Below are 15,700 nucleotides of genomic sequence, written 5' to 3'. Positions count from 1 at the left end.
GTCAACACATAGTTTCCGGAATAGGCCCAAAAATCACTCTTATAATCTCCAACCTCCTTCCAAACCTATCTTCACTTTTTTTTTTTTACACAAGACACTGCACTAACAACTGCCCTCCTACACCTGCTTCCTTGCTGGTGACAATGAAACAAATCCAGGCCTCTACAAATGCCCAATATATATTTCAATATATCCAACTCTATACCAACAGGATTCTTTCCCTTTATGAGGGACATAGCCTGTGGATGCATGAACCTACTTCCACTAACCCTACTACCAACCATCACCCATTTCCTTTATATTTTAGTTTCTTATGGATGAAGGGTCATCCCTATCCCCTACCCATTGCCTGGTTCGGAGGCAATGCTGCAAGCCACAATACATCCACAGCAGGACCCACCACTTCATTCACTCAGCGACTTTCCCTCCTCATCCCCTCATGTGAAAATAAAGATGAGGTCCCTTCAGGTTGAATCAATTTTTATTTCATTCACAACCATTCTCCACTCACACCTATTTCTTACTTTCTACCTTCCCTGCTGAATAGACAATACCATTTTTACTCAGAGAGAGCCAAATTGCCAAAATACATTGAGGATGAGGAGGAGGAGGAGGAGGAGGATGAGGAGAAGAAGGAGGAAGAGGAGAAGAAGGAGGAAGAGGAGAAGAAGAGGAGGAGGAGGAGGAGGAGGAGGAGAAGGAGGAGAAGGAGTAGGTGTGGAAGAGGAGGAGGAGGAGGAGGAGAAACGAAGAGGAGGAGGAGGAGGACGAGAAGGAGGAGGAGGACGAGAAGGAGGAGGAGGAGGAGAAGGAGGACGAGAAGGAGGAGGAGGAGGGGGAGGAGGAGGAGGGAGGAGGAGGAGGAGGAGGAAGGGAGAAAGAGGGAGGAGGCGGAAGGAGGAGAAGGAAGGAGGAGAAGGAAGGAGAAGGAAGGAGGAGAAGGAAAGGGGAGAAGGAAGGAGAAGGAAGGAGGAGAAGGAAGGAGGAGAAGGAGAAGGAAGGAGAAGGAAGGAGGAGAAGGAAGGAGGAAGGAGAAGGAAGGAGGAAGGAGAAGGAAGGAGGAAGGAGAAGGAAGGAGGAAGGAGAAGGAAGGAGGAAGGAGAAGGAAGGAGGAAGGAGAAGGAAGGAGGAAGGAGAAGGAAGGAGGAAGGAGAAGGAAGGAGGAAGAAGGAGGAAGGAGGAACAAGGAGGAAGGAGGAAGAAGGAGGAAGGAGAAGAAGGAGGAAGGAGAAGGAGGAGGAAGGAGAAGGAGGAGGAGGAAGGAGAAGGAGGAGGAGAAGGAGGAAGAGGAGAAGGAGGAGGAGGAGGAGGAGGAGGAGGAGGAGGAGGACTTAACTTTTCTCAATATCCATCAATAAAGCCAAAGAAAATATCACCACACTAAAAGCAAGTGATATACATAAATAAATTTGATCTGAACTATGCATCATCCTCCACAAAAGAAAAATAAATGAATAAATAAATAAATAATAATAATAAAGGAATGAGAGTCTAAGAGAACAAGAGAAAGAACTACAGCAGCTTTCACATAACCATCCAGAGAAAACAAAATGTATCACTCATTATACATACATACACATACCAAGGCTTTTTCCCCCTTACTATACAAAAAATAATTCCTGGAGGCTAAAGAAAAAAAAAACAACCCCAGCTACACACCTATGACATCCTCTTTAATTAAAAAGAAAAAAAATTAAAGGGAAGATAAATCTAACAGAGATACAGAGGAGAGAGAAAGAGAAACACCACCCACAAAGCAGCTGGTGCAACAAAGAATAAAATACATCAAAATAAACACCTTGTCAGGAAGGAGCCTTTGTTAATACATTTTGCTTGTTTCAGCTTTTCCAAGTGAAACATAGCACTAATAAAGGCTCAGTCCTCACATGGTATTTATCTTGATAAACTTGTCAGCAACTGTCACTTTCATACAATAAAATACATATACACAAAAAGGCCCTTAACTCATATTCTACACCTCTTTATTTTCCATTATATTTCAGGTCCTTGCAGATGAAGAGGGACAGTCTTGGCCTTTCCTTCAAGTTCACTCAATCCACCTCTGCTTTCCACACTCTTCACTCCATCCATCCACCTCAATCTTGGTGTCCCCTTAAGTTTACTGCATAAACTTCTTCCCACACCTTTTTCTAGCCTTTCCTCAATTATTTACCATATCCTCAAATCATCTCAGCACTCTATGATCTAGCCTTATTTGAACAGCACCAACACAAAATTGGTAACTTGAGACTCCTACAACTGACCCTGAGCACCTCTTTCTACTCTACTCTCACCCAATCCAGGCAATATCTCTTTTGTGAGGGATGCGAGACATCTGGTGGCCATGGCTGGTTATTTCAGGATTATGCATCTTTTCCAAGACCTAGAGCAACAGACTGACACACACATATATACACATGTACATTTATGCATAAACATATACATATAAATTGAAAATACAGAAATGGCAAAACATTTTTTTGTGAATTCAGGTACGCCCTGGTGTGAGTTTCGCAATCTTAAAAATGTCACTATAAATGCTTTTATCTTACAATATCCAATGAAAATTATGTAAGTAGTAATTTGGCAGGCTCATAAAGAAAACAATGGGGCAAATCTACTCTCCTGAAATTCTCCTGTAGTATCATACAAAGATGGGAGGCTGCTCAAATAATTTCACTCAAAAGAATAGTTTGGTCTGAGCAATGGAGTTGGAAAAAAAAGCAGCTATAGATCTGGTGTGATGAAAGAAAGGAGAGGAGAGAGAAAAAAAAAAAAAAAAAAAAAAAAAAAAAATTTTAATGATAATTTCATTAGGTTGAACCCCTATTCTTTCCTTTGCTGCAAATAAAATAACTGGGAGAGTCTTCTAAAACTACTTGTGGGGTAAGGAGACTTTCTTCCTCTTCTAGGTCTTCGACTTCTTTCTTTACATTCAAGCGTAACTGCTTTGGTGGAGTTGGTCCTGTTTTAGGGGGTAGCATATTTCCGATGACAGCAGTGGATGATGAAGTAGTTAAACTTAGAGGGTCATCTTCCATAGAACCCACCAAGTCTTGAAAGCTTGGAGTGTACAGTGACACTTCATTCCCTATGGCAAAAATTAGAGAAATTACAAAAAACAAACACTACATACAAGCACAAGATATAAGAAAATACCTAAACACATCAAGAGATACATACATACATACATATACCAAGGCTTTTTCCCCCTTTCAAGGGAGGTAGCCAAAAAGGGAAAGGCATAAAATCACTCCCACCCTTTTCATCCTTAAATACACTCCACACCCCTCCCACCCTCCCTCTCATCTGAGCACATCCCTGCACCTTGCCCACCGCCCTGGGTCAGAAGCAGTGTCGCAAGACACAGCACATCCACAGCAAGGCCACTTCATTTAATCGGCGACCCCTCCTCTCCGTCCCCCCTTGCATATAAGGAGAGGACGGGGAGAAATCCCTTCGGGCTGCGTCAAAATTTGCTCACACATACCACCTCACCCCCCACCCCCCTGCCCATTCCTCCTCATGCAATCACAACATCATCCATATACAACCATTCTCCACTCACCTCTGTCTTCCGTCCTCTCCCGTCCTTCCTCAACAGACATTCCCCTCTTCCCCAAAGCCCCCTTCACCCCATCCATCCACCTCATCCTAGGATGTCCCCTCATGTTCACTCCCTCCACATCTGCCTTCCATACTTCTTTTACTAGTCTTTCTTCACTCATTCTTTCCATGTGTCCAAACCATCCTAATATTCTTTCATCAACCCTATCTCCCAGCTCCTTTTTCACCCCTGTTCTCCTCCTCACCTCCTCATTTCTCACTCTATCTAGCCTAGTAACCCCCCACCATACTTCTCAGACACCTCATCTCAAACACATTCAAACTCCTCCTCTCTTCTTCTCATGTTCCATGTTTCTGCCCCATACAGTGCTGTTGGCACAATCACTCCTTCATACAGTCTCCTCTTTGCATCCATTCCTAGATGTCTATTCCTCATTACACTCTTTAATCCACCAAGGCATTTACTTGCTTCTCTCAATCTACATTCTACCTCCACCTTCACTTCACCTTTTCCTTCTACATTTGCACCCAAGTATCTAAAACTATCCACTTCCTCCAGTCGCTCTCCCTTAATGTTCACTTCCAGTCTACTGCCACTTTCACCCCTTGTACATCTCATCAACTTACATTTACCCACATTTATCTTTAGCTTTCTTCTATCACATACTCTCCCAAACTCTGCCACCAACTTCCTCAATCCCTCCTCCGATCCTGCCACAAGCGCAGTGTCGTCCGCAAACAACAGCTGGCTCACCTCCCACTTTTCTAGAGATAAAGTTGACAAAAAATATATATATGAAAATATATCGTACAAACACAGTTTAGTCAGTCTTGTTACCAGTGACCTCTGGGTTATCTATCTGAAGTAGCCATGTAACAAGAGATACTAAAAGCACTGTAGGGCCTACCAACTTTGAATGATCAAAGAGAAAGAGGTGACTTGATTACAGTATAAAGTTTGGTAAAGGGGATAAACTACAATGACAGAAAATTGATAAGGGTTTGGGGGCTTTATGAGGTCATGAGAACAAATTGAGAGACTTAATGTATTTCATCCAACTTTGCATATATGGAGAGTTGACAACTGGTGACTGCTAACTTCTTCCTAATACTATAAACTGGTGACACAGAAACTACCAAACAAAAACACAACACAGCAATTCAAAACTACCTCCCAAAGAAATCTCTGGGGGGGGCCATTGAGGAGCTGTGGGTTTCCAGTCAGTCAAATTCGAGGTAATCGTCATTAAAGGGTACTAAAGGTGACTGTTAGGCAGTTTTCCTCACTGGAAAAAAAAACAGCAGCTCATGACGGCTTAGAGCACCACCATGGCCCAATTGGCACACAATGCAAGGTCCACCTGTGATGAGCAAGCTTGTATACCCAAAAGAAGTGATCTACCAGCTAGAGATGAGGTACCACTTGGAGCACACTGACAACAGCCAATCAGTGTGCAGAATGCAAGTGATTTTTCACTCCGAAGAGTACTAGTGCATCTCCCAGTGGCCAATCAGCATGCAGGTTGTGACCTGACCCAGCAAATATAAATAAAGACTGGTGGAACTTGTCAGAGTCAGTGTTTCAGTGTTGACAGAGAATATCTCAATACTTTGGAACTTTGACTGGCTGCCTCTGAGCCCCAAAGGATGTGCATCACCACCTCTCTCAGTAATTATCTCTTGCCATCTCCCTCAGGATAATCAATGTCTGGAACCTCTCCACCTTCCCCCAGCTGCTGACACATGGATTGAGCCCTGCATTTCAACACTCCCATAACTATCAGTTTCTCCCTTTGCAGAATCTTTTTGGCACCCAACAACTTAGGCCAAGGTTCCCTTGGCTACGCTTTTATAAACGAGATCCACCTCACTTATCCACTAAATTTGTTCTCCTCTTCCACCTAGGCCCTGACCCAAACTGACACCATCCTGATGCATGACTACCCAACCTAGGACTCCCTGCTTTCTGACATCTGGCACCCAATGTGGGGCCCCCACCTTCCTGACAGTGACCTATAGACTATTTTGAGGTACATGCAAAGAAGATGGGGGAAGAGGAAGGGCAGGAAGTGAAGGAGAATTAATATTTTGCTGATAATAATCAGCAATCTTATCATTAGGACAATGTTGCACTGCATTGGTGGAGTCACAGAGTTTGACTAACTCTGCAGAGAGGAGAGACGAGCAGAGGGAAAAGGAAGAGGGAAGAGGAGGGAAAAGGAGGGAATATGAGGAAACAAGAGGGAAGAGGAGGGAGGAGAAGGGAAGAGGAATAGTAGGAGGAAGGAGAGAAATGGAAGAGTAAGTGGGAAGAAGGAAAAAGAAGAGGGAGGAGGAGGAGGAAGAGGAGGAAGGGGACAACTGTTTTGATTACTTACCCATCACTTCACTGTTGTCTTGCATGCCTTCAAAGTTCCCCAGTTCAGACAGGTTGTCAGCATTGCTAAACAGCTATAATAAAAAGAGTAAAACCAGAATCAATAAAACTCCAGTAACTAAAAACAAAATATACCTTAACCACCTGAGGCATGCAATTCAAAGACAGAAAATTACTAAAATTTGCAACTTTATACAAAATACTGTATATACATTCAATTCTATCAATAATATAGTACATTTCTATCAACTTTATATTTAATCTGTTGACATAAATGAATACAGATTGGAAGGCTTTACATAAAGAGATGTACTGCTTTGATATGTCTACCCCTTGTATGTACATCTGTAAACACAAATATATAGTCTAAACTGGAACAATAAATGAATTCAAATCTTGTCATCATCAACTGGTGGCACATGCCAGGGAGTACACTGTTTCTTCGTTTAGTTTGTTCCAGACATCAATCATTATGTGGGAAGAATAGCTTCCCACATAGAGTGATTGATGTCTGGAACAAATTAAATGGAGAAACAGTGAGTGCCAAAACTATACACAATTTTAGGAATAAACTGGATGTGGAGAGATACAAAAACAGGTCACTACGAGCATAGATCTCGTCCTGTAAAATACAACTAGGTAAATACACTGCTTCACTTGCATGCGAGCACCAGTCCCCATAGTCCTTCTGAGCAAGCTCCCATGCAGGCACCCTTCCCACTTCAAACAACTCTTGATAGGTTCAACCAACCTGCCCCATCCATGATTTCTGTGGGCAACCCCTTCATCTCCTCCATCAAGGGTTGCCTCTTGTGGAGACAACTCTGTGAATGGGACCAACATCATGGAAATATGCCACATGCCCATATAGCCAGAGTTGATATTTACAAATTATATTGGTAAGCGGCCTAGACGAAGTCTCACAATACTCTCTCTGGTTTGACATGCCAGTGATACCCCGTGATTCTCCAAGGGGCATTTGGTACCAACAACATTGAGACATCTCTTAAAGTCAGTATTCAATGTCCATATCTCACAGCCATACAGCATGACAGGGAGCACAAGGGACTGGAAGATTCAGATCTTGGTCCTCCTGCACAAATATCAACAATGCCATAAGTTCTGGTTGAGTGTCTATAACTCCATGGGCAATCCTTCAAAGGATTTCCTGACACTACTGTTAAGTACTACATTACCAAGGCATGTGAAGCTTTCAAAACCAATGTCTTTGCCACATGCATATATAGACTGAACTGTCATCCAATAAGCCCCTAAAAGCCTAGACCTTTGTCTTGGTCCAGCAGACCTGGAGTCCAAGCAGTACCCTGTGCAGTGACTTGGGGTCTACAACCATGACCTCCAATGACTCCACAAAAATGACTGTATCATTAGCAAACACAAGGTCAGTGACTTTAGTGTTGCCAAAAGATGTTCCACAATGATACTGATTGAAAACACTGCAATACCCAGTCCATGCAGGTGTTTAACAATACTGGAACATGGACACACCTTTGCCTCACTCCTGAATTTACAGGAAAAAATCTCGACATGCTTCCTCCAAACTTTACACTCATCCAACCATTCCCCCATTGACTTGGCCTTGTGTGTGGGGGTCCTGTCTTGCTTAAAGATGGACACCCACATATCATCAAATGTGTCAGGAAGATGGTCACACAACAGCTCTAAATATACATACTGGTTCAATGTTTGGTATTTTGGAAGCACTTGAAATTTAGCAGAGCTGTACCCAGTAAATGCACCCCATACCATTAGTGACTCCAGGTGTTTTAAAGTAACTTGGATGTAGTGTGGGTCAAGAGGGTCGCTATCGGGCCACCAATACACATTTCCACCTCTACTATCTGACACCATAAAGGTGGATTCATTGCTCTATAGGACACTCAACCATTTGTCACTATCCCAACCTCTATATTTATGGGCAAAAGCAACTCTATTACCCCTCTGTTTAAGAGTGAGAAGAGGCTTTTTGATGGGGCAGTGGCTCGTGTACCCAAGCACCTCAATCCTATGATTCACAGTTTAGGCTGACACCTCGCCCAACAGTTCAGGGTTTCTTTGATTTTCCTTGCAGTCACTCATACATTAGACTCAACCTAGCATTTTTCAATTGTCTGGGTGGTTTTACTGGTCTTCAGTGCCTTTCTAGGACTTTTTCTGAGTGGGAGTGGAGAGGCCACCATCCCAGTGAAACTTGGCAACCCAGCATCTAACACTTCATGAACACATGCCAACCTGTTCAGCTATTTCCTTTGTTGTATGACCAGATTTCTTTAGGACTAAAATCTGGGCAATTGTTTCCTGCAATAAATCCTTACTAGAGCCCATATTCACAACACTGGGGTGGAGGGGTTAGAAGATGCAATATTAGGGTTTAAGAGGCAGGACACATGGGACACTTAAAGCACAAATCCTCCCCTTACGGTGCCAAGACAACAACTGAGCATTTTGGTTTCTGGTAGGATGGTTAGCTTTGCCCACTGTGTTATGATGGTAGGCAGCACATTTGAATGGTGTGAAAATTCATCCCCTATAAGGGCGTTCCCATTTTTGACATTGCACTGATCCATTGCAACCCTGGTGGAGCAATCCTATGTTGAGCACTGTATATACATATATATATATATATATATATATATATCCCAACACCCCCTTCCCCTTTATGAAGAGAGTGACTACGAAAGCATATACCCACGTCTTGTAAGTTAAAATTCATTCAACATACCTATGTAAATTACGTATGATCATACTGTGCAAATACACCTGGGGGTAAAAACTGGTACCACTTAAACTGCAGATGCCAGATGTGTAAACCTACCGACAACAAGGTGGAAGAATCTAGGTTGAAGGCATTGCTGGTCAGCAGTTCTTGAAGAGAATCAAGGGAATGCTGCATATCATCTACATGATTTTGAATCTCTGGTCTGGAAAAAAAATAAAAAAATAAATAAAAATTAGTACATGCTAAAGATTAATTATCAATTAACTTTGACATAATTGTTGCTGCAAATTGTGATGACTGTAAAATTACAACTCCATGGCAGTTGTTCTATTTAGGTGGCTTTGTGCATCCTGTTATCATTTTCAATGCTTTGTTTTGTATATAAATGGTGTGGAGTGTATCCAGGGATGGAATGGGTGGGAATGATTTTATGCCTTTTTCTTTTTGGCTACCCCCCTTGTAAGGAGGAAAAAGCCTTGGTATATGTATGTATGTATGTTTTGTATAGACTGTAAGATGTCTATGTTTTCCTAATTGTTGGGAACCATACTATAGAAGCATAGTTGAGTGTGATTCTGAAGAACTGTTTATATTGTGATTAGTTTCCTGCTGTTGACCATACCTCTTGTTTGTGAATTATTTTAGTATGTTTTTCTTGTGGATTTTCACTATCTGACCTTTGTATCAAAATTGAATCTTTGACTCGTGCTGTCTTCCTGAAAATTTACCAAATCGGGCTGGATAAATATATGTTCAAAGTGAATGGAAGAAAACCACAAGGGATAGAGAGAGGGAGGAAGAGAGATAAAATTACCAGATTTGAATACCCATGAATCATAAGAAGGAAAGAACTTTGAAAAGGATGAAACTGACAAGTGCAAAAATAAACCAAACTTATTATCCAGATGGAAAAATAATGTCCAAACTAAAATCTGAAGTATATATGTATGTAAAAAAGTGAGCTGAAGTATTGCATGTTTCCAATTATCAATCATGAATGAGAACTTTCATAAAGATACAGGAGTAACAAAAGGAGTCAGAGAGAAGCAAATATACTTCTTGAAAACTTACAAGTGAGAACAGCATCTGGGTAAGGTGGGATCTCAAAATAGGTATTAAAAAAAGCAAAGAACAATAGGTGGACCATATACACCAATTGATTGTATGTTATTATGGGTCATTAAAGAGTGTCATGAGATATAGGCATCTGGGGATGGATGTAAAGACGAGATTATATGAAGGGTTGATTGTGCAGACAACACTGTATGGGGTGGAGACTTGGACTCTAAGAGGAACAGAGAGAAGTTTAAATGTGTTTTAGATGAAGTTTCTGAGAAGTATGGTAGGGTGCTACAAGGTTGGATAGAGTGAGAAATGAAGAGGTGAGGAGGAAAGCATGGGTGGAAAGGGAGCTGGCAGATAGGGCTGATGAAAGATTATTGGGATGGTTTGGACACGTGGAAAAATTGAGGAAAGAAAGGTTAGCAAGAGGTGTGGAAAGCAGATTTGTATGGAGTGAATTTAAGGTGATGACCAAGGATGAAATGGATTGGTGGGGTGAAAGGCATTTTGAGCAAGGAAGGAAGAAGGCAGGGGATAGGGGTGAGTGGAGTATGGTTGTATATGAATGATATTTTGATGTGGCCCAAACAGATTTCTCCCTGTCTTCTCTATTTTCTGCATGAGGGAATGAGGAGGGAGGGTCACCATGTATGAATTTACCAAGTTGTATAATACGGGAAAGGAGCAATGCTCATGGTGACCCATCTTTGTATCTTTCAGCATCAAGTTTTTTCTTAAAATCTTGAACAGTGTTTGCACACACTGTTTCTTTATCTAACTTATTCCAGGTATCCAGTACTCTATGTTATCCTTTTTGAGTTACTTTTTGTGTCCTATTGTTTTTCCATTGTCCCATTTTAATAAATCATCCTTATCTAGGATTTCCATTCCTTTTCATGATTCTATGTTCAGCAGATCTCCTCTTTCTCTTCTTTGTTCCAGAGTTGGTAATTCCAATTTGGACAATCTATGTTTGTATGTTAATTTGGAGAGAGTTGATGCCAACTTTGTCACTGCTCTTTGTATTCTTTCTAATTTCTTTATATCTTTTTAGTACTGGGTGTCCATATTGATGCTGCGTACTCCAGTTTTGGTCTCATTAGTGTAATTAATATTCTTTTTTAATAATTTCCTCATCCAAGTAGTCAAATGCCACTTTCATTGACCTTAATAGGTTGAAGGTTTCTCCGACTATTTTACTGATATGTTTGTCCGGTGTTATGTCTTTGCTGATTATTACTCCAAGGTCTCTTTCAGAGTTCACTTTTTTGACTTTTAATACTTATCCCAAAATTATTTCATCATTCTGCTCTATGCTTTCCATACCTCTTCTGCTAACCTTTCTTCACTATTTTTTTTTCATATGCCCAAACCATTGCAATAATCTTTCATCAGACCTATCTGCCAGCTCCATTTCCACTCCCACTTTCCTCCTCACCTCTTCATTTCTCACTCTATCCAGCCTTGTAACATCATATTTCTCAGAAACTTCATCTCAAACACATTTAAACTTCTTTTTGCCTCTCTTAAATTCCAAGTCTCTGCCCCATACACTGTTGTCCAAGTCAAAGGCACATTCGCAAAAATGAAGGAAAACAACGAAAAGTCTGAAAAGGCGATCTCCCCCCATGAGCGACATAACAATAGCACAAAAAGAAATATTAGAACACCTATCAAACCTTGACGTAAGGAAATCACATGGCCTGGATGGAATTGCAAATTGGATTCTAAAAGAATGCAAAGAAGAACTAACGGACAAAATACATAATAAATTGCTCACTCAAAGAAGGAAAAATACCAAAAGACTGGAAAAATGCTAACATTGTACCAATATATAAAGGAGGAAACAAGGAAGAACCAACTAACTATAGGCCAGTCTCACTAAAGATTACTATAGCCAAAATTTGTGAGAAAATCATCAAGAATATGGGTAAAACACCTGGAAGACAACAATATAATAAACCCAAGACAATTTGGGTTCAGACAAGGAAGATCATGTACCACAAACTTAATATGTTTCTACTCAAGATTAATAGACATAGTACAAGAAAGGAATGGATGGGCTGACTGTGCCTTCCTGGACTTACAAAAAGCTTTTGACAAAGTACCACACAAAAAATTATTAAAGAAACTTGAACATATAGGAGGGATATAAGGGAACCTACTAAAATGGACGGAGGACTTCCTGATAGGTAGAATGATGAGAGTAGTGCTCAGAGAAAAATATTCAGATTGGAGAGAAGTGATCAGTGGAGTACCGCAAGGATCTGTACTAGCTCCAATAAGGTTTGCTATGTATGTGAATGACATAGATGAGGATGTGAAGTGTTACATGAGCTTCTTTGGTGACGATGTCAAACTGTTAATGAAAGTAAAAACTGAAGAATTGCGAATCACTGCAGGAAGACCTGAATAATGTATGGAACTGGAGTCAGAAATGGGAATCAAAATGTCAGGCTTAAAAAAAAAAACACTTCAAATCAAGCTCTCTTGATTCCAGACTTCAAATCTTCACATTTATATGTGGTGGGGGAAAAGAATACTGCCACCAAGTATTCCCACTTGGATCGTAAGAGGCGAGAAGAAAGGGACGGGGATTGGGACTAGGCATCCTTCTCCTTGTAGCCCCACAGGGGACATTCCTAAACGAAAAAGAGAAGGCATAAGAGGGTCTGGAAGTTCTCGGACCAGCACCCTAAGGTTTGGGTCTTTTAATGTGTGTGGATGTGGTACAGATGAGAGTAAAAGGGAAGAGATAGGTAGTATGTTTGTGAGAAGAAAGATGGATGTGTTGGCTTTGAGTGAAACTAAGTTGAAAGGGATGGGTGAGTGTAAGTTTGGGAGTGTAAGTGGGAGGTTATCAGGAGTGAAGAGAGGGCAAGGGAGGGAAGGGGTGGCTATTCTAGTAAGTGAAGAGATAGGTAAACAGGTAGTGGAGTGGAAGGAGGTTTCCTCAAGGATAATGTGGATGAAGGTGAAACTGGGAAAGGAGATGTGGGTTTTTGTAAGTGCATATGGGCCTGGCAGTGAGAAGAGTGTAGAAGAAAGGGAGGCCTTTTGGATAGATTTAAATGAGTGCATAGAGGATTTAGGAAGAAATGTCAATGTAATAGTACTGGGAGACCTTAAAGCTAGGGTAGGAAATGGTCCATTTCGATGGAGTGGTTGGGAAATGTGGAGTTCCAGGAAAGAATCGTAGTGGAGAGTTGATGGTGGAAATGTGTCTAGAAAGAGAGTTGATGATAGCAAATACAGTGTTTCGGAAGAAAGTCAAGCATAAGTACACATGGGAGAGGGTGGTGGAGGGAAGGGTGGTAGATAGAGCGCTAATGGATTATGTAGTGGTAAATAGGATTATGATAGGAAGAGTTAAGGATGTACATGTGCTAAGGGGAGAGGGTGGGGGAATATCAGATCATTTTTTGGTGGAAGGTAAATTGAGAGTGGAGGATAAAGAGGAAAGGGACAAAAGGTAGGGAGGTTCTTAGAGTGAACTCTTTGAATGAAAAGGAAAAGGAGAAGGAGTACGGAAAGAAGCTGAAGGAGGAGTGGGAGGGAGTAAAGGATAGAGTAGAGCTGGGTGTGGAGGAGGAATGGGGATGGTTCAAGGAGGGAGTCATAAAGTGTGCAAGGATGGTGTGTGGAACAAGAAGGACAGGGGGAAATAGAAGAAAGGGTAGTGAATGGTGGGATGAAGAAACAAAGAAGGTTGTAGGAGAGAAGAAGCGAGCTTTCACAGATTGGTTACAAAATAGGACGAGGGAGTCATATGAGAGGTACAAAGAAAAGAAAAGAGAAGTAAAGCAAAAGGTAAAGGATGCAAAGAGGAGAGCAGATGTGAAATGGGGTAAGAGTATGACAGAAAATTTTGAAAGCAATAAAAAGATGTTTTGGAAAGAAATTAAGAGAGGAAGAGGAGGCGAATCAAGTAGAGAAGAAAAGGTAAAAGGTGCAGATGGAGAGATGATAATGGAAGAGAAGACAGTAAGGGGAAGATGGGCAGAATATTTTAGGGAGTTGCTAAATGTGAAGGAGGATAGGGAAGGAAAGATAGCTGCAGTGGGAAATGCGAAGAAAATGAGAGTGATGAGTGAGGAGAATGGAGGAGAAATAAGGAAGGATGAGGTGAAGGCAGTTGTTAAGATGATGAAAGCAGGTAAGGCACCTGGTCTGGATGGATGCCATGCAGAATGTCTGAAAAAGGGAGGTACAGTGATGGTGGACTGGCTGGTGAAGTTATAAAATGTTTGCTGGAGAGAGGGTAGAGTGCCGGAGGACTGGAGGAGTGCCTGTATAGTTCCTCTTTACAAGGGAAAAGGGGACAAGTGTGAATGTAGTAGTTTCAGAGGGATTAGCTTGTTAAGTGTAGTTGGGAAGGCTTATGGGAGGATCTTGATTGAGAGGATTAGGAGAGGAACAGGAGTAATTGGTGAGGAACAGTGTGGATTTAGGACAGGTAGAGGTTGTGTAGATCAGATCTTTGTGGTAAGACATATGTGAGAAAGCTATAGGAAAGGGGAAGGATGTTTTTTTGGCTTTTATGGATCTGGAAAAGGCTTATGATAGGGTAGACAGAAAGGCACTGTGGGAGGTTATGCAGATATACGGGATAGGAGGAAAGCTTCTGGGAGCTGTCAAGAGTTTTTATGAGAGTAGTAGAGCTTGTGTCAGGATTGGAAATGGAGAGAGTGAGTGGTTTGAGGTAAAGGTGGGACTTCGTCAAGGATGCGTTATGTCGCCCTGGCTGTTCAACTTATACATGGATGGGGTGGTGCGAGAGGTAAATGCAAGGGTAGTGGGCAAGGGATTGGAGATGGTTAAAGAAAATGGAGAAAAGTGGGAGGTGAGCCAGCTGTTGTTTGCGGATGACACTGCGCTTGTGGCAGGATCGGAGGAGGGATTGAGGAAGTTGGTGGCAGAGTTTGGGAGAGTATGTGATAAAAGAAAGCTAAAGATAAATGTGGGTAAAAGTAAGGTGATGAGATGTACAAGGGGTGAAAGTGGCAGCAGACTGGAAGTGAGCATTAAGGGAGAGCGACTGGAGGAAGTGGATAGTTTTAGATACTTGGGTGCAAATGTGGCAGGAAAAGGTGGCGTTTAGGTGGAGGTAGAATGTAGATTGAGAGAAGCAAGTAAATGCCTTGGTGGATTAAAGAGTGTAATGAGGAATAGACATCTACGAATGGATGCAAAGAGGAGACTGTATGAAGGAGTGATTGTGCCAACAGCATTGTATGGGGCAGAAACATGGAACATAAAAGAAGAAGATAGAAGGTGTTTGAATGTGTTTGAGATGAGGTGTCTGAGAAGTATGATGGGGGTTACTAGGCTAGATAGAGTGAGAATTGAGGAGGTGAGGAGAACAGGGGTGGAAAAGGCGCTGGGAGATAGGGTTGATGAAAGAATATTAGGATGGTTTGGACACATGGAAAGAATGAGTGAAGAAAGACTAGTAAAAGAGGTATGGAAGGCAGATGTGGAGGGAGTGAACATGAGGGGACGTCCTAGGATGATGTGGATGGATGGGGTGAAGGGGGCTTTGGGGAAAAGGGGAATTTCTGTTGAGGAAGGACGGGAGAGGACAGAAGACAGGGGTGAATGGAGAATGGTTGTATATGGATGATGTTGTGATTGCATAAGGTGGAATGGGCAGGGGGGTGGGGGGTGAGGTAGTATGTGTGAGCAAAATTTGATGCAGCCCAAAGGGATTTCTCCCCGTCCTCTCCTTTTATGCAATGGGGGGACAGAGAGGGGGGGTCGCCAATTTAATGAAGCGGCCTTGCTGTGGATGTGCTGTGTCTTGCGACACTGCTTCTGACCCAGGGCAGTGGACAAGGTGCAGGGATGACCCATCATCCAGGAGGTGCTCAGATAAGAGGGAGGGTGGAGGGGTGTGGAGTGTATTCAGGGATGGAATGGGTGGAAATGATTTTATGCCTTTCCCTTTTTGGCTA

At 42.0% G+C, this 15,700-nt stretch overlaps 1 protein-coding gene across 7 annotated transcripts in view; it reads right to left on the bottom strand.

The window, feature by feature from the left end:
- Positions 1-1,267: 1,267 nt before the first annotated feature.
- The window catches only part of Hsf (Heat shock factor), a 77,842-nt gene continuing 63,409 nt past the window's right edge, over positions 1,268-15,700 (bottom strand). For 6 of the 7 annotated variants that reach the window (XM_076187964.1, XM_076187966.1, XM_076187965.1 and 3 more), the window contains 4 exons: positions 8,781-8,886; positions 5,946-6,018; positions 4,195-4,332; positions 1,268-3,091 (listed from right to left, as the gene is read on the bottom strand). In XM_076187964.1, coding sequence (XP_076044079.1) covers positions 2,814-3,091; positions 4,195-4,332; positions 5,946-6,018; positions 8,781-8,886 — 595 coding nt within the window. In that variant the 3' untranslated portion in view covers positions 1,268-2,813. The remainder of the gene's footprint in view (positions 3,092-4,194; positions 4,333-5,945; positions 6,019-8,780; positions 8,887-15,700) is intronic. The other variant, XM_076187967.1, reaches the window with a different exon arrangement.

This window comes from Oratosquilla oratoria, chromosome 7, assembly GCF_046742065.1.
Source record: "Oratosquilla oratoria isolate Oo_2021 chromosome 7, ASM4674206v1, whole genome shotgun sequence".
NCBI lineage: Eukaryota > Metazoa > Arthropoda > Malacostraca > Stomatopoda > Squillidae > Oratosquilla > Oratosquilla oratoria.
Note: the sequence above shows the minus strand (reverse complement) of the source record. Positions and strands in the feature narration are given on the sequence as shown.